This window comes from Euphorbia lathyris, chromosome 3 (assembly GCF_963576675.1).
Source record: "Euphorbia lathyris chromosome 3, ddEupLath1.1, whole genome shotgun sequence".
In the NCBI taxonomy this organism is placed as follows: domain Eukaryota; kingdom Viridiplantae; phylum Streptophyta; class Magnoliopsida; order Malpighiales; family Euphorbiaceae; genus Euphorbia; species Euphorbia lathyris.
The window spans coordinates 51,926,394-51,945,720 of NC_088912.1; the positions used below are offsets into that span (position 1 = coordinate 51,926,394).

The 19,327-nt window shown below is 34.8% G+C and overlaps 2 protein-coding genes and 1 pseudogene across 7 annotated transcripts; 1 reads left to right on the top strand and 2 right to left on the bottom strand.

The window, feature by feature from the left end:
• The first annotated feature begins 287 nt into the window (after positions 1–287).
• Positions 288–5,153, top strand: LOC136222272 (protein NLP2-like). The gene is made up of 5 exons (XM_066009854.1): positions 288–474; positions 828–1,673; positions 2,398–2,445; positions 2,525–3,524; positions 4,045–5,153. Exons 2-5 carry the CDS (start codon positions 864–866, stop codon positions 4,902–4,904), a joined length of 2,718 nt encoding a protein of 905 aa, XP_065865926.1. The 5' UTR covers positions 288–474; positions 828–863; the 3' UTR covers positions 4,905–5,153.
• A 1,462-nt stretch (positions 5,154–6,615) lies between these two features.
• Positions 6,616–11,403, bottom strand: LOC136224307 (pentatricopeptide repeat-containing protein At2g17140). 6 transcript variants are annotated; one of them, XM_066012606.1, is made up of 4 exons: positions 10,941–11,403; positions 8,872–10,865; positions 7,305–7,788; positions 6,616–7,005 (listed from the first exon to the last, which is right to left on the bottom strand). In XM_066012606.1, exons 1-3 carry the CDS (start codon positions 11,364–11,366, stop codon positions 7,662–7,664), a joined length of 2,547 nt encoding a protein of 848 aa, XP_065868678.1. In that variant the 5' UTR covers positions 11,367–11,403; the 3' UTR covers positions 6,616–7,005; positions 7,305–7,661. The 6 variants fall into 6 exon arrangements, with proteins under 6 accessions (XP_065868678.1, XP_065868676.1, XP_065868674.1 ...); XM_066012604.1 differs by having other exon boundaries at positions 7,305–7,507; positions 7,607–7,788; positions 8,872–11,403; XM_066012602.1 differs by adding an exon at positions 7,094–7,181 and having other exon boundaries at positions 8,872–11,403.
• Positions 11,404–15,056: 3,653 nt separating this feature from the next.
• On the bottom strand, positions 15,057–17,371 carry LOC136222677 (uncharacterized; annotated as a pseudogene).
• Positions 17,372–19,327: the final 1,956 nt, after the last annotated feature.

Consider the following 19,327-nt stretch of genomic DNA (forward strand, 5'->3'; position numbering starts at 1 on the left):
TGCCCAAGGAATTACTTTTAAAGTGGCTCCAATGCTGAAACTGTTTTAGAAATAAAATAATGATAATGGTTGTTTAAAAAGTGTGAAAAGAGAACCTTTTGGCATTAAAATTTAAAAGTGACGTATGCTGAATATATGTATGTTAATCCTAATAAAAAAATAGTTTAAATTTGTATATGGGTCCCAATACCAAATGTTTGATTTGAGTTGGAGAAGAATCTTCACGCGCCAGACTCCTATACTGCTTACATCATACATAGATTAGAAAGAAACTCGCTCTCTCAGTATCACAGACTTTTTAACAAGAGCAACAAGATCAAGATACTCAATTTCAATTTAATTGCTTTCCTTTTGGTGTCTGGGTCCTCTTTCTCTTTCCCCAAAAAAACCCCTTTCTTTTGGATTGAAAATCCTTCTTCATTTTCAACCACCCCCATCCCAACTTCATTCTTTTGCAAAAAGAATCTCCAAATAGTGAGTGTTCTTTTTTTACTTGCTTAACATGTTTATTGTACCTTTTCTTTTCTTCAGTGTGTTCTGAAATGGCTTCCTGTTTCTTTCCCCTTTCATGTTGTGGAATTAATTTTTATGCTTTCTTTGTGTATATTTGATTTGAGGAATTAGAGTGTATGAGCTGTAAATAGAAGAATTTCTTCCCTCTTGCAAATTGCAAATTTTTGTTGACGATGTTTTTCTCCAAGCTGGGGATATTGGATTTTTGGATGCCATTAAAAAATACTATACTAATTCTGGATGGAAGTTCCTCTTTTTATTTTATTTTTACTCTTCTTTTGTGCTTTATATCATAACTAATTCACATTTAATAGGCTCTGCCAGATGCAAATTTGAAGCCAATTTCAAGTATGGAAAATGGTGCTGATAAACCTGATTCTACTACGTCTGGGAACTTCTCTGGCTCTGCCATGGATTTAGATTTCATGGATGAGCTTTTATATGAAGGTTGCTGGTTGGAGACTTCTGATAGCTTCAGCTTTTCACAGCCAACCCCTTCAACCTCTGCTGCTCCACAATATTTCCCCTTTGTTGATTCCATCAGCACTCAAAATCAGCACATCCAACAAAAATCAGAATCCGAGAACCAGACTAATGAATCTTTAGTGAAATCTGAAGGCTTCCCAATTGGAGGAAGTGAATTGAGTAGAAGCTTGTGGATTGAACCAAGGGCATATGAAAGACCAGCTTCTACAGTAAAGAAACGATTGATGCAAGCTGTTGCACAGCTGAAAGGATACACAGAAAATAGAGAAATCCTTGTTCAGATATGGGTACCTACAAAAAAAGAGGGTAAGAATGTGCTCACAACCATTGGCCAGCCATGCTTACTCAGTCTAAAGAGTGAAAGTCTTGCAAGTTATAGATTTGTTTCAGAAACATACCATTTCCCAGTAGATGGTGATTCCAAAGATTCACTTGGATTGCCTGGCCGTGTTTTTTTGGGGATGTTGCCCGAGTCAACTCCAGATGTTCGTTTCTTCAGGAGTGATGAGTATCCACGAAAAAGTTATGCCAAGCAATATAACATTGGGGGTTCTCTTGCAGTTCCTATATTTGAAAGGGGTACTGGTTCTTGCTTGGGGGTTGTTGAGGTTGTCACTACCTCTCAGAATATCAGTTATCGTCCTGAGCTAGAAACTATCTGCAAAGCTCTCGAGGTCTCTTCTTTCTCTTTGCCTCATGTTTCTTGAAAGAGATTAGCTATGGAATATTTGGGGCCGTCTAGGAACGTTTATTTTTATGAAACAACTCTGAATATGAGACCATTAATACTTGCTCTAATTTGGAATTCCTGCAAATATTTTTTTTATCTTTGACACTTCATATCTGTGAATTTTGTGTACCAACAGAAATTATGATAATTGATATTTATCCTTTGCCATTCAACAATTCAGCAGCATAACAAGCTTATCCTACTTGTGCATGTCTACTTCAGAAGAAACTTTCCAGCCAGTAAATGACACTGGTCTAGACTTTATCCGTTTTGCAAAGTTTATGTTTATGTTGATTATTTGAAGTACATTCTTCATTAACTAATTATTTCTATAAAGTGGGAGGCGGATCATTTTGATTCTTAAAATAAGAAAAGATATCAATTTGGTTTGAAATTCCTCCACTTATAGTCCAACTTGGCTCTTAAACCGAGGAAAAGTACAAACTCAATCCATACATTTTGTTTTTTTTTTTTTTGCCAACAGGCGGATGTGACCTAAATGGGCACTTGGTATTTTCCTTTACTTTTAAGGGGGCCAAATTGATACTTAATGCCAAAAGGGTTCTTTCAGTTGCAACAATGGTTATTTTCTTAGTGGTGATATGATTCATCCAACCATTTTTACTTAAAACAAATATTCAAGTCTGATATATCATATTCGCAAACAGGCTGTTGATCTAAAGAGTTCACAAGACTATTGCCCTCCAAGTGTTAAGGTAAGTAGTTAAGGTATGATGAACACTAGATTAATGATGATAGTTTACTAGAATCATAGTTCTGCTTCCTATTTCTCAGGCTTGTAAAGAGTTTTGCCAAGCTGTGGTTCCAGAGATATCAGAAATTCTGGCCTCTGTATGCACAACTCATAATTTACCTTTAGCTCTGACATGGGCACGGTGTTTCCAGCAAGGAAAAGGTGGATGTCGACATTTTGATGAGAAGTTTGCTCATTGTATTTCCACTTTGGATTCTGCTTGCATGGTTGCGGATAGAGAACTTTTAGCATTCCACGCGGCATGTTCAGAGCAGTACCTTTATGCAGGTCAAGGGATTGTCGGGAAAGCATTCATGGCGAACAAACAGTGTTTTGCATCTGATATAGCTGCCTTTAGCAAGACTGATTATCCTCTATCTCACCATGCTAAGGTGCTCAATTTGCATGCTGCTGTTGCAATTCCACTTAGAAGCTCTTCTACTGGATCAGCTGATTTTGTCTTGGAGTTATTCTTACCAAAGGATTGTCTAGATGCTAAAGAACAAAGGCGGATGAGAGACTTATTGCCCCTTTCGATACAACAAACTTGTCGATCTTTACATGTTGTCATGGAGGTGCTCGAGGAAGACAGCTGGTGTACTCCCGTTGCTTCAGATGGAACACATAACATCCTTGAAAATTATAAAGTCAGATCTTCGTCATTGAAAGAAGCCTCTTTAGAGGGGTCATCCTGGATTTCCCAGATGATGGTGGCTCAACAGAAAGGAAAGCAAGTCTATGTCTCATGGGACCAACCGAAAGAACCTAAAGAAGAGTTCAAGGTGGCCAGTCATTTGGACGGTTCTCTGGAGGAATTATACCTAAAGCATGGTTACACTGAGTCTGGAGAAGTTCAACATGATTTTAAACTCAGAGATAATGTTGAGGGCATCAGCAATTCTTCTTTTACTGGGCAGAACTCATCAGGCGGCAGAAAAACAGGTGAGAAAAGACGAACGAAGACAGAGAAGAGTATCAGCTTGGAGGTTCTTCGACAATACTTTGCAGGGAGTCTTAAAGATGCTGCTAAGAGTATTGGCGGTAGGATAATGTTTACCATAACTGGAAATTAAGATATCAGTGTTTCCTTCTTTTTTATTTACTAACTCATTATGGAATAAAGTAAATACTAATTTTGGTTGAGGGAAGGACAGCTGCTTATTAAATTGAGTGATCATAGATTTTAATTGACAGCACCATAACTAATTACTTCAAAAGCTTGATTATGCCTATTGTTTTCATGTACTTCATGCACTCCTCAAATTGCTATAGCCTCAATTTTGATTTAGTGTATATTTATTTGTTTTCTCATGATTTTTATATTAAATTTGTCAAGAATAATTCTAAAAACAAATCCTTCTTCCAGTCATTACGCGTGATGTTTTGGGTGGGTTCTTGCTCATTATTGTGTGTACTTATTTAGATATGCTCAGTTTTTTAATGAAATATTGAGCATTTTTTTCCATATCTATGAGCTTGAGCTTTCCTTTCTAATGTTTGTGTTTGAAATAGATCAAAGTCAGTTTAATGTCTATCACTCACCATTAAGTTCTGCTTGCAGTGTGCCCCACCACTCTCAAAAGGATATGCAGACAGCACGGTATCACTCGGTGGCCTTCTCGAAAGCTTAAGAAGGTCGGCCACTCTTTAAAGAAACTCCAACTTGTGATCGATTCAGTCCAAGGTGCAGAAGGTGCCATTCAGATTGATTCTTTCTATAAAACTTTTCCAGATTTAAGCTCTCCCAATATTTGTGGAAATGGTTCTTTTGGATTCTTAAAGATGAATGATGATTCAAAGCCATTGAATCCTCATCCTGAAAATGGCCCAGTCAATGCTGGCGCCACCGCTTCAAAATCTCCATCCTCATCATGTAGTCAGAGCTCTGGATCAAGCACCTGTTGTTCCACAGAAACAAAGAAGCATTCAATCATGGATAATGCTTCGAATCCTGTGGATGCCTTGAAAGCAGAATACCCTGTTGGCGAGCTGAAGAGAGCACGCAGTGATGCAGAATTACATGCTGTATACTGTGAGGAACCCAAACCTCTTGTAAGATCCCAAAGCCATAAAATATTGGGTGATAATCCGATACTGGAGACTCTGCCCACCTTACCGAAAAGCGGTGGCCGCTGTATGCCAGAAAGTGGCACCTTTAGAGTGAAAGCCAACTATGGAGAAGAAAAAGTACGTTTCAGCTTGCAACCAAATTGGGATTTCAATGTCCTGCAAGGGGAGCTTGCAAAGCGTTTTAGCATAAAAGATGTTAGCAGAATTGATCTCAAGTATCTGGATGATGATTGCGAATGGGTTCTCTTGACTTGTGATGCTGATCTGGAGGAATGTAAGGATATATACAGAATCCATCAAGGGCAGACAATTAGAATGTCTGTTCATCAAAGTTGGCAACCCCTTCGCTGATCTGATCGGTGATTAAGAAGCATGATTGATATAGTAGGTATTGAAATAGCTAGGAAGAGATTCTGCTGGGAATTTTTTTTAGTTTCCTGCTAACAATTAGTGAATCTTGTTTTGTATATCAATGACTATGTATGTAGAGGAAAGTAATGATATTAAGAATATGAAACTAGTGATTCAAAGAGGCCCTTCCCTCCTAAATCATGTAATTATATCTAGTGTTGAATGATGAAATTAAGATAAGGTATGTTACTTGTGATGTTTAGATAATTCTTAAAATCAGTATGGATGATGTTGTTTTTGCACATGGTTGGTCCTCTTATTTTTCAATTGGAAGCTGATATTCTTTCTCAAGAAGTATTGGGGCTGCTTTGAGGGATTTCTTTCATAATAGTAATAATGTTGCAGCTCTTAAAGGTTTAGGAGATTATAGGCTTATTTCGTGTGATACCTACATCAATTTGTTCGATATTGTGATATGGAATCAATCAAAATACATATATGCTATGAAGGTTGATCAAAACAAACAAAGCCTATGAATCGGTTCGTTTCCTAGGAAGGAATAAAGCTGTAATTATTGTCCGTCCTACATAGCCTCTAATTTCTAAAATTAATTTATATATACTCCGTTTTTATTGTCAAATTTTTGTTTATTTCTTTCTCTGTTTTTTTTTTCTTGTTTTGGTTATTTCGTTTTCTTGATTTTGCTCCACCTTTTTCATTTTTTTTTATAAAATTACTAGGCTTAAAGCCCAATATAACCCTCAAACTATACCTCTAAAATCAATTGTATCCCCAAACTTCAAAAATCATAAATCAGCACCCTATTGTATTCATAAATCACCAATCAGCGTCCTCTATCAAACGTTGTTATCCTTCCAATAATAATATTTTAAGAGTTTCAGGACCACAAAAATTAATATATGAATATTAAAATAAAGGTTTAATACACCATTTGCTTCTTGAATATGTTCAAAAAGTTTGATTGACCCTCTAAACTTTCAAAGTGTCTCGATAGCCTCAATTTAGATAAAATGTTCAGTCAGCCCCTGAACTTGTGTAAAATGTAATCAATTAATTAGTCTGTTGTAAAAAAATAACTGCATTCGGAAGATGTGTTGCACGCGCTTTAAAATTTTATTACATAATTCACATAATAGATTAATAGGGAAGTTCTTACTTGCTCAATTTTAAATTTATACTCTCTAATATTAGAACCACATGCCCCGACTTTGGTCGTTTTACTTTTTTAAGATGCGTGCAATATATATTTCACATTTAACTTATTTTTTTGCAACTGAATGATTAATTGATTATATATTACACTAGTTCGGGAGCTAACTGAATATTTTATGTAAGTTGAAGGGGCTATCGAGACAGTTTGAAAGTTTAGGAAGCCGATCAAATTACTGTGATTAACTTATATGTAGTAGACTTAGTTATTAACGTTTTACTAGGTTTTTTTGTAATTGGGTTAATAACACACTAAATATCATTTTCGATAACGTAAGACTAAGATTAGTCTTGCTTAAAAACGTTAGGTAAATTTTATCTTTATTCCTTATTATTAGTTTCAACAGAAATGAGAGACATAGTATGCCCACGAAAAGACATGAAAAACTAAAAATGTGAAAAACACAAAAAATACAAAAAATACAAAAAACGGAAAAACTAACAAAAACTAACAAGTTATTAATCATCATATATGAATGATGTTCCCATACATATGAAAATTTGAGAATAATTCTAGTTTCTAACTAAATTTGACCAAACAAACATAACTATTGAAATAATAATTACACTTCACCAATTTTTTTAAAATTTATCAACCAAACCTCGTAATGGAATCATTATTACAATCATTATTACATTTCATTACATTACATTTAGTAGTATGGGCTTCCAATCTTCAATTAACAACTCTAATTAAACAGCTCTACATCAATGATTTAAGATCAATTTTCATTGGTTGGTAACAGTCTTTTGTGCTGCACATTTTTTTTTTTATCAAAAAGAGTGTATTTATATAACAAGGATACCTTAATTTACTGACAGCTGTACAAGCATATGCCAACACCAGCATACTTGAAAGGAAAAAGCAATCCTGCAAAAACGTAGAAGAAGCTTAAAGCAACGCGGTTTCTCGAATTACTTTCACTATCAACAAAAGGGGAGAGTTAATATAAACATACACATAGAATTTTATATTTCTGATGGAAATTTCCAATCCTTATCCTAGATTCAAACTGTATTCGACAGCAAAAGCACTTCTAGATGACCCTGAACCATAATATATTTTTCAGGACAAAAGCAACCTTCTTTAACTTCCTATGCTAATATCAATTTTTATGCCTATGGTATGTATGCCATTGTAAATGAAACTACAACCACATTAAGTTTTACCTCCATTGAATGAAAAATAGCAACTACTGAACTGTGTCTTGTTTCCTGGTAGATAAACTCCGATGATTGATAAGCTGGAATATATCTTTTGAAAAGAACTTCTAAGTCTACTCTCGCTGTTTGGCAACTCCTCTCTCAACTCAAGTCGAAGACAGTCCATCATTTAGGTGGAATCTCAAGTGAGCAGTCAAAGTCTCATGATGCTGAGAGGCTCATGAAATAATAAGAGATACCAATTAAAATGTAGCTGCGCCAACACCAAAATTTAAAGCAGAGACTCAGTTTTAGCATTCAGAGAAAACCTTGGAGAGATAACAATACATTCTTTAGACGACAGAGGTTCCAACAACAAAATGTTTAACCACTCCCATCCCAGTAATCAAGGAACTCATCCTTCTGCTGCTTTAAACATGATACATTTCCCTGACCCCAGCCTTTCAACACCCGTGTAAGAGCTTTCAATGCTATTCGACTGCCATCATCTCTGTGAAAGAGAAGGAAAAGGAAGCAAAATTGTAGATATCACACGTTATAAAAGAAAATCAAAAAGTAGAATGAATATTGCTTTAACTAACGTTTTGAAGACTTTACTCTAAATAGTGCAAGAAAACAATTGGGAAATATTCTACAGCTATAATAAAGTAAAATATGAATGAAAGAGAATAGCCTTGAAAACAGTATTCTGGCACAAACGCTCGGAACAATAAGTACTTGATAGATTCAAAAATATTTCCCAGCAGATTTTTGTTTTATTTCGCATTCATCATATGGATAAATAACATTTATAAAATGACTTGCATTGAGAAATCACATTGCATATTGACAGTACATCCATCTAAACAAACTTCAGTAGAAAATAGTTTATTCTGATTCTATGAACAAGTTCGTTCTTATGTTGAGATCACCTGGATGTAAAGGGGCTCATACACGGTGATGAAATCAGCAACTTAATAAATATTCTATGTCAATGAAAACCCTTGTGGTGGGACCCCTCCCCGGACCCTCGCTCAGCGGGGACGCGTAATGCGACCGGGCCGCCCTTTAATGAAAACCCAGTTCCTCGCATAGAAACGCAAGAATGGTAAGATATGCAGAATTACAACAAATGCTCATATAAGAGTGCATTCCTAAAAAGACAGAGATAACAACATCGAAGTTGTGGATATTCATTATATACCAGAAAATTCAAGGGGTATCAAAGATTGAGCATATTGAAGTTGCATGAGTAGAGAACATGTAGATATAGATGTGGTAGTGAAATAGATTTTAGCAAACTCTATACCTCTCTATGTATGCAGTCCCTAGGAGTATATAACTAAAAAGAATGAAGCAACCTCAAATATATCATGATTCATGGATGGAGGTTTTCTGAATAGAAACTGGTATTTACAGCTTGACCAGAAATCAATTCAATGGGCTCTTGTAAGCGGCAAAATATTTGAGGTTAATAGACCTCACCTATTTGAAGTTTAGCACCAAGAAATCACAAGAAGTGAAATTAAAGAGAACCAAGAAGAAAGTACATGATATCCATCATATGTAATTAAAATAACTATTATTGAAATACCTGTGCACTATGGTCTGCCAATTATTTCCTCCATCCTTATTTTTATTACTAGAGATGGACTTTCTTGCATAGTGGGTCTTATTTTCCATCTTAGTTTCTGAAGCCATTTCCATCATCCTCTCGGCAAGTTCATTTGACTCGTGCTTATTTCCTATTTTACTAAAGCCATCAATCACTGGCATGAATGATGCAGGATCAAACTGATATCCTTTGTCAATCAACTTATGTAGAACACCATTGGCAACTTCCAACTTTTTGTCCTTGCAAAGTCTGTCAATGAGATCTTCATAGAGAAAGTTCCCCACACAGAAGGATCTATCTAAGGCAGTTTCAAATATTGCCTTTGCTTCAGCAACATCCCCTCCAAGAAGAAGTTCATTGAACATTAAACTATATAGGGCTTCCTTGTGGCCACACACATTTAGAGCTATCTCAAATACCTCATGTGCTTCTTTGAAATTGGAAGCCCTACAGAATGCTTTAATTAATATTTCAAAGGAATAAATGTTTGGGGAAATTCCCTTTTTCAGCATCTCATCTAAAACAGAAGGGGCATCTTTAATTCTCCCTCCTTCACAAAGACAGTTAAGCATGTGGTTATATGTATAAACATTAGGAGAAACCCCCTTTTCCTTCATTTCATCAATCAATCCGTAAATTTCAAATATTTGGTTTTTACTTCCTAAACCCAATATCAATGAATTATATGTCTGTAGGGTCTTGTTGCAGCCTTGTTTCTCCATGTCCTTCAGCACTCGAAATGCAGATGATATCTTCCCTTCTCTGCAGAAACTATGTACGAAGGTATCATAAACTGCTGAATCAGGCTGCAAGTTCTTCCCTTTCATCTCAATGAACTTCTTTTTAGCATCATCTAGCCTCCCAGCTTTGCATAAACCATTAATAATGGTTGAATATGTGATCAAATCAGGCAAGCATTTCTTTCTGCTATTACTATTATCAACTAGGCCAACAAATGAGTTCCCCAAATTTCCCAGAGCTGCACTTCCATGGATCCACATCCCACTTACAATTTCAACTGCCTTGTCCAATTGTCCGTTACTGCATAGACCATCAATTACAATATTGCAGGTCACAGTATCCACACCATAGCCCTTCTCATTCATCTTTTGTAGCAACTCTTCTGCTTCTGATGTTCTGCCCTCCTTCCATAAACTGTGTAGCAAAATGTTACAGGTATAAGTATTTGGGAAGCAATGATTTCTTGTCATATCATGCAGAACATTATGAGCTTCTCGTACCATTCCCTTACTACAGTATCCGTGAAGTAAAGTGCTGTAAGTTACTATGTCTGGTGATATACCATTACGTACCATAAGACCCATAAGCATTCTTGCACCAGAGAGCATCCCATTTTTGCATAACCCATCCATAATAATATTATAAGAATATATATTAGGAATCATGCCAATATCAATAATCTCTTTGAGAACTAACTGAGCCTCCAAGAGCTTCCCACTCCTGACCAAACCTAACAGCCAAATATTGTAACTCTCTAAGTCCATCAAGTGACCGTTTCTTTTCATAGAATCAACCAAAGTATTGGCTTCCTCTAACAATCCTTCCTTGAAAAATCCCAACAGAATCAATTTGTAGGTTATGACATTAGGCCGAGGCAGCCCTAACCCCTCATCAAATTGCATATCTCGGAAAATTCTGGAGGCTTCAAGAATCTTACCATTTTTACAAAGAGCTGATATCCTACAATTGAAGGTCACCACATCTGGAACCAAACCATCCTCTCTCATCATGTCCACCAATTTTTCAGCATCATGCGTCTTACCGTCACCACAAAAACTAGAAATCAAGGTATTATACACAACCCTATTTGGCAGAAACCTCAAACTCCTCATTTGAGTCAAAAGCTCCAAACCTTTGCTAGTAAGCCCAGCTCTGCAGTACCCACGAACCAAAATTCCAAAACTGAACTCATTAGGTGTACAGCCTTTGTCGGGCATTTTGTCGAATAAGTCCTGTGCATCGTCCAAATGATCAGAATCACATAGCAAACCAATCAAAAGATTGAAAGTGTAAGCGTCAGGAGATACCCCAGAAACAACCAAATCTTTATACAACCACGACACAAAATCTAGACGATTATCTTTGATGCAAGTTTTGAAGAGAGCATTATATAAATATATAGAAGGCGGGTTTACGGGGAATTGGTATCTGACGGACTCGAAGAGGGAAATAGCCTTATCAAGAAAACCCGATTTAGCTAGAAGGGCAACAAGGTGTTCGAGGGAAGGATCCAAAGTTTGAAAAAAGTGTGAATTAAGAAGAAGTTGTTGAAGATGATCAAGTTCAGTAAACATTTTGGCGCGAATGAGGATACGGGCAATAATAGGTATTGATGGAGAAGGGTGGTGGGTTGATGAGATGGGTAGAGAGAGAATGCGCTTGAAAAGGTGCCATGCGAGTTTTGGATTTTGGGTGTTTTTGAGGAGAGCTCTTCTAAGTTTGGTTGAATCCATCTTTTCCCAATAATTTCAGAATCGCGGGAGGGAGGGAAGGAACACATCTTCAAAAGCTTGGGCATGCGTGTCATTTCATTAAAATGCATTTTTTTTCTCATTTCAATTAATTTTCCATTTTCGAGTGAATCAAATTGAAATCTTATTTTTCTTTGAATTATTTGGTGAATTACTATACATAGCCACACAATCCCACCCCTAACTCCGGAAATAGACCAAAATACCATTTAGCTAAAGTTTCAAAAATTTCAAAACCTCTGAAATACCCTAAACTCTATTTGATTAAATCCTGACTAATTTCTCAACCAAAGCATGGATTGTGGGAGGGGGCGGGAAAGGCAAAGCACTAATGGTATGATTTACGGTTTTATTTTATCGATTTTTGCTTCGTTTTTTAATTTGATCATTGTTGGGAGAAATTTACGGAATCAGGGTGGGGCGTGAGTCAATTACGCCCGCACCATAGGTGCGGCGTATGAACATCACACCGTACTACAGGTGCGGGCGTGATATGCCCGCACCTATGGTGCGGGCATGAGGTTATCATGTCCGCACCACAGGTGTGGTGTGATGGGCTCACGTCCGTCCCTATTTAGGGCTTTTTTTATTTTTTTTAAGTAAATTTTTTGTTATTTGTTTAAATTAATTTGATTATAATTGTTATTTTAATAATTGTTAATTGTTTAAATTAAATTAATTTAATTTGTATGTATGTAAATTTTATTTTGTTTAATTATAGTTAAATTTAGTTGTTATAAATTTTATTTTGTTTAATTTTATTTTCTTTAAATTTTTATGTTGTAAATTGTATAATGTTAATTATATGTAAATTTAGTTGTTGTAAATTATATTTTTGTTTAATTTAATTTTAGTTAAATTTTTATGTTGTAAATTGTATAATGTTAATTATAGGTAAATTTAGTTGTTGTAAATTATATTTATTTTTAATTTAATTTTGTTTAATTTTTTATGTGTAGACGGAGCGGGAGACTGTCGCGGGAAAATCTATCCCGTCATCAGCTCGTCGTCTAGATATGGATGTGGAGGAGGATACACCACGTCATACTAGACTGCGTGGTATTGATGTATCAAGTCGTAGACGGAGAGGGGTGCGACGCAACAGGTGCGGGGGGGCTTCGATTGAGCAGGTTGTGTTGGATCAGTCCGAGATTAGGGGAGCGGAGGCGGATTATTCTGATGACCGAGATACATGGACTGGTACATACGATATTCATATCCTCATCTCCTTCATGCCCCATAGGATGGACCGGTCCAGCTTGCTCGCTCCAACAACGAATATTTAAGTTTATTATTAGTTTACATATGTTTGTTTTTTAATATTTATTTTTCTGCAGTGGGTTAGCTGGTTGTGGCGTATCACTCAGCGATCGGCCGCCGGCCGACATGATGAGGAGGCTCCACTTATTATGAGAGAGATGGATGAGTTTATGGACGCGTGACGTCGGACGAACTGATATCTGTTTTTATTTACTAGAACTTATTGTATAGCCTCACATTTTAACACTTTTGAGATTATATGTACTATTTTATGTTTATTAATTAATTTTAGTGTTTATGTTGTTAATTTTTTATTTCTAAAAGGTTAATTCGAGTAATCCGCAATAAACCATTCATTCTGCAATAAGCTATATAATCCGTAAAACGGTTTTCCCCCTCCCAGCCACGCGGGTGTGAGGCGTGATAGCCTCACGCTTCACCATGTGGTGAGGCGTGATTACCTCACATCCGCGTACCGGGAGAGGAAAAAAGCCTCCATTTCCCACCCCAAAAGCTCTAAGGGTATTTTCGGCCTTTCACGGGGCTAGGGGTGGAAAATTGAGGGTATGTTTAACAACACCCATTATTTGGGATCCCATGGTCCGTTTGATGTGTCGCAATGCAACGAAATGCATTGTTGTAATCAAGGTCATAATGTAATCAAAGTTGTAATTTAATAGAATAGAATAGTAATTTCATTACCATATTGGTTGACAAATAAATGTAATTACCATTACAATACTTATGTTTGCTTAGTTAAATTTAATCGTAAAATTTTATTTACATAATTAAAATCAACAAAAAAAACACATGAAAACGTGAAATTAGTATATAGTTTTCTGTGTTTTCGTAGTATTTTTTTTACATTTTTCTCATTTTTTAGTTTTCCATTTTTACCGTTGTTTCCTATTTTCTCATTTTTCAATTTTCATATTTTTTTTTTTGCTTTTGACAAATGAGAGGTTATATGAAACTTTAAAGATAGAAATTAGGATTACATGCTTTAGATGTAACGAGAATTCAAACCATTTTTTTATATAATGGGATTGCAATAGTGTTAAACAAAATTTAATCTATGGATTTTTCATTCCATTACAACAAAATTTTAATGTGCAATTAAACATGATAATGCCTCTTCAATGTGATGGACATTCCATTACAAAGGCCATTACATCTTACCAAACGGCCCTTAAAGTTTTCATAAACACAATTTTACTAAAACATGTTTATAAAATATTATTAACATATGATCATTATATGTGTAGTTCTTTGCGTCATATCATTTTAATTTGCAATATATTATATTGGTATCTAAATATTATTTTACCCAAAAAAAAGTATCTAAATATTATAACATCTTATCAAAATTTAGCATAACATTTTATATCATAGGATATTAAAAAAGAAACATATTGATTTTTTTTATGTGTTCTTAAAGAAACTATTTAGAGATAACAACCTACCGGTATAAGATTGTGATATAGTTTTTCAATGAAGATAATAATGGCATGAAAATCAAATTTGACTGATAAGAAAAATTCATTAATTTCACATCTTGAATGATAATAATTAGTTAGCTACTACTTTTCGAAAGAAACATTAGTTAGCTACTTTCGTTACGTTTTGGAAAAAAATATTTAGACGGTAATATCCTTTCGTAATAAAGGGAGAGTACATATAAAATGAAAGAAGTATTGAAAATTTCTACAAGTTGTAATAGAAGAAGATAATGCGACCGAATTTCGATAACAATCTTAGGTATGGGTGTTAATGAATTAGAATAGTTCACAGACTATTCAAGCTCAACTCGATAAGGTTCTACTCGGATTTGGAATTGGTTCAAGCACTAACGAGTATGAACGTGAGCTTCATTAGGTTTGATTTCAAAACTCGTGAATATATTCGATTATTTTTTTAATTATCATATGTATATTATTATTTTTTTGTAGGGATATGTATATTATTAATTTTTAATTATATATATAATATATATATTTTTATTTTTATTTTATTATTTTATTAATTGTTATTAGTTTTTCCATCACAATTCACACAAAAATTGACCCCTCAGAAAATGAAAATGAAAAAGCTTTAGCATGTGGGCTTTTAACTAGAAAATTAGATTTTGAGAAAGAACAAAATGCATTACAAACTTTATCTCAAATTCACAAATCTCAACTCAAAGCTGAATCTCAACTCAAAACTGAGTCTCGAACATAATTGCAGCGGTAGTTCCATGCAAACCAGTAGCACTAGCAATTATCGTTCATACGCAACCGCACCCAGGGACGAATCCAGAATTTTTTTATAGTGGGGCAAACTACATATACGATGTAAAAAAAATTCAATAACAACATAAATAAATAATTCCAATTACAATATATCAAAATAGATTACATAGGGTAATATCTTTCATAATTGTCCTGTACGCTTCTTCATATGTTGAAAGCGTTGGATAATTTTTTCATTGTCAATACTATCAAATACTTCTCTCTCAATATATGTAACTAAACAATCATTTAAAAAATCATCTCCTAAACGATTTCGTAGTGGAGTTTTCACTAAGTTCATAGCCGAAAATACTCTTTCCACTGAAGCAGTTGCAACCGGTAAAATTAAAGCTAACTTCACAAGCAAATAAACAAGAGGATACAAAACACTCTTCCTTGTCTCAACTAAGCACTTAGCAAGATCTGCAATTCCTTTAAGCTCAGAAAACCGTCTGTCAGATCTCATATCAAATGGATACAAGTGGGCAAGTCTAGTAAGCTTTTGCTTATCAAATGCTGCCAAAGAATCAACAAGATTTAAGCACGCGACACATAACAGTAATTCTGAGTTTTTCTCTGTGAAGCGCTCATCGAGCTCTGAAAGTTGCATATCAATGACAATATAAAATATATCAGCTTGATAATGACGCAAGTTTGTAATTTTATGAGTATTTCTTCGTGACCTTCCTTGATCCACAAACATATCATCCATATTTGGAACAATGATGTTATTTTTTTCACAAAAAGAAGCCACTTGAATAAGAAGAGAAGCCCATCCATCATCTCTCATTTGTTGGAGTAATTGTTTGGAAATGTTAACCAAACTTATTGCATTGATGATATCTTGATCTTTTCTTTGTAATGCTTGGGACAAATCGTTAGTAAATCCCAATATCTTTTTCATCAAATGCAAGTTGAAAACAAACTCAATGTTTGTGTCAAAGCAAGTAAAGCACAAGCTTGACCTTTGTGCTCTAAATTTTTTCCATCTTCCTGAATCACATCAATCACAGAGGGAAACATGGCGATTAGACTTACCAATGAAACATAATATGAACTCCATCGTGTATCACCGGCTCGTTGAAGAGAAGTTTCTTGATGTAATCCTGTACCACTTTCTACCTCTCCATTTTGTAGTGCTTCAATAACTTTACCGTATTGCTTCTCACGAAGAAGATCTCTTCTCTTGCATGAAGCTCCCACAATATTTGATAAGTTAGAAACAACATTAAACAACAAAGCAACACGAACATGTTTTTTGGCCACAGCAACTAGAGCTAACTGCAATTGATGAGCAAAACAATGGACATAATATGCAGAAGGATTTTCTTTCAAGATCAATGCTTTTAGGCCATTAAACTCACCATTCATATTGCTAGCTCCATCATAACCTTGCCCACGTAAACTTGATATACTTAAACCATGCTTGGAAAATAATCCCTCCATTGCTAACTTAAGTGATAAAGCAGTTGTACCACTAACATGCACAATACCAAGAAAGCGCTCAATCACACATCCTTTTGGGTTCACATAACGCAATACAATTGCCATTTGCTCTTTCACAGATATATCCCGAGATTCATCAATTAAAATAGCAAACAGTTCATTATGAAGATCATTGATGATAACTTTAGTGGTTTCAATAGAAGCAGCACACACAACATCCTTCTGAATATTAGAAGCAATAAGTTTAGAGTTACCTGGAGCATTGTCTAAAGCGACTTTTCTTATGTCTTCATTATGATTTGCAAGAAACTTTAGAAGTTCCAGAAAATTCCCTTGATTACTTGAATCATCAGACTCGTCATTTCCTCGAAATGCTAGTCCTTGATGTAAAAGAAACCGAATACAATCAATAGTTGCTGTTAGACGTATTTTGTATTCCTTTCGAGTTTGAACTGAATGAGTCTCAAAAGATACTTCAATGTGTTGTTTCTGATTCATCAAGTCTTCACATTGTTTCCAAGCTTGGTTATGAGCATTATTGTGGGTGCCAACATGAGTTTGAAACCTTTCCTTCTTTTTCCAGTTTGTAAATCCTTCAATAATAAAACTATCCTTATTTGCTTGCTTTCCAATATCTGATCTGTAAAGATAACAACACAGACAAAAAGCTGCATCTTTAGAAATACTATATTCCAACCAAGTGCTATACTCCTTAAACCATGTAGGAACAAATCGCCTTAATATTTGTCATATTCTTCTTTGTGGAAAATCATGTTCATGAGGTTGACATGGACCTTTTTGCAGATAAGCTCTTCGAACTTTATCTCGATCATTTGGATGATATTCTGTAATTAATTTTCTTAACCCAGGATCAGAAGGAAGATCATTCAAATCAATTTCTATCCGAGGTTGTTTTGAACAACATATCTCTTCTCTTGCATCAACATTTTTGTCAATTGCTTGATCATTGATCGACTCTTTTCTAGCGAAGTATTTTTTCATAATCTGCATTAGAGAATAAGTTAGGTTTAAATGTGTACAAATTACTAAATAAGTTAAATGTTTAAAAGTTCATAATGTTTCTAGAATAACTTAATTAGTTAATTTGTTCATCAAATGTTTACAAATTTAACTTAGTTAAGCCAAGTTTACAAATTTCACTTAGTTAAGCCAAATGTTAAGTCAAATGTTAAATTGCTTAATGGGTTCAAATTGTTAAGTTGTTAATTAGTTCAAATCAATCCTTAGTTTAATTTAAATTAGTTCAAAACACTTAATTGATTAAATTAGTTCAACACACTAACTGGTTCAAAATGTTAAATTGATTTTGAAGGGTTCACACTAAATTGGTTCACAGTGACAACACTCATTTTGATTAAATTAATTCAACCCACTAAACAACAAAACACTTAAACTTAAACTTAATTGGTTTAATTTGTTCAAAATATTAAATTGGTTGAAACCCTTCTTCTTAACAAAGAAAATATACAAAACGTATTCAATAACTTCAGCAAAAGAGAATTAAAGATAATTTAACACAACAACAACAACACAACAAACAACCACAAACAATTTAACAACCCAATTAAAGATAAATGAAGCAAATAAAAAGCCATCCAACCTTCAATTCAAACTGCAGTTCAGAGAAGATGGGTTTTTGAATCTTAGTAGACACTGAAACTTTGACGGACACAACAGCTAGAGAGAGACGGACACAAACAATGATATGGCCGGCCGGAGTTGAAGAGCAGTGAAACTTTGAGCAGGGACGAATCAGAGATCGAGAGAGAAGAATCAGAGATCGGGAGAGAGAGAAGAAGGTTTAGGGATTTTAATATCCTTAGGTTCAATAAAAATAAGAGGGACGATGTCGTTCAATGTAAATTTTTTTTGTCCTTCTGTCATACAAAACGACGTTGTTCCACAGTGGAACGACGTCGTTTTGTCTAACAGAAGGACAAAAAATATTAGGTTATCTCCTTCTTCTCTGTAGCGCAAACCAGGAAACAGCTTCACATCAATGGCGTTTTTGGCTTGTGAGGGGGCAAAATTTCCAGAAATCCCAAATTAATAGCAGTAGTTCTATTGATTCGTAGATCTCAGTGGGGGCAAGTGCCCCCAATTGCCCCCACTGTAGATTCGTCCCTGACCGCACCGACAACAAAATCATCTACAATTTGTGAGTTTATATTCTCTGACCATGAGTGGATCTACTATTTTTAGATCTCAGTCATTAACATGTGATTGTTATTTTTTAAACATTTTAAACTAATGTAGAGTATGTTATAGGTTTTTTTTTATCTCATACGCTACTTATTCTATACATATATGATGAATCTGATTAAAGCTCGATTTTATGAAATTTGGTCAAAGCTTGACTTAAGGTGACCCGACTCAGTATATTAATAAGCCAATATCAAGCTTACCCATGCTCAATCTCGGCTTGGCTCATTAATACTCTTAGGTAATGCAAAAACGTTAGCGAGATGAATGAAAAGGAAGGAGATAGCATTAAAGGCATGAGCCATGTGACATCGGATTATAAAAAGGCATAACAAAAATTATTGAATTGAAGAGATGAGAAAAAAATTTAGATGAAAGAATTTAAGACACAATCGATTATTTTGATGTAGTGAAAATAAATGGAAACGTTTTTAATAGTAAAATTGACATTTTGTCAAAAAAAAAAAAATTCTATTAAACAACTCAATTTCTCCCTCCATTCCGTCTTCATGTTTCTCTTATATGTCCCTCTCTCGCGTGTGTTTTTATCTGGAGTTGTACAGTTGTTGATATGTTGTGATAGAAGGCGACAATGCGACGCCATTTCAGAGACAATCTTAAGTAAAAAAACAGCAGGACATGAATGGAAAGGAATGAGACAAGATTAAAGATGCGGGCCATGTAGAAGAAACTGGAGATTTATACTAATTGTGTAATATAACTTATCAAACTGCCCATAAATGA

Bases quoted from the DNA above. Each gene is read 5' to 3' on its own strand.
- LOC136222272 (XM_066009854.1), top strand. From the start codon at position 864: ATGGAAAATGGTGCTGATAAACCTGATTCTACTACGTCTGGGAACTTC. The intron at 1,674-2,397 runs GTCTCTTCTTTC...ATTCGCAAACAG, and splicing joins CTATCTGCAAAGCTCTCGAG to GCTGTTGATCTAAAGAGTTC. The intron at 2,446-2,524 runs GTAAGTAGTTAA...CCTATTTCTCAG, and splicing joins ATTGCCCTCCAAGTGTTAAG to GCTTGTAAAGAGTTTTGCCA.
- LOC136224307 (XM_066012604.1), bottom strand. From the start codon at position 11,366: ATGGATTCAACCAAACTTAGAAGAGCTCTCCTCAAAAACACCCAAAAT. The intron at 7,789-8,871 runs GTATTTCAATAA...TCTCTTTCACAG, and splicing joins TGGCAGACCATAGTGCACAG to AGATGATGGCAGTCGAATAG.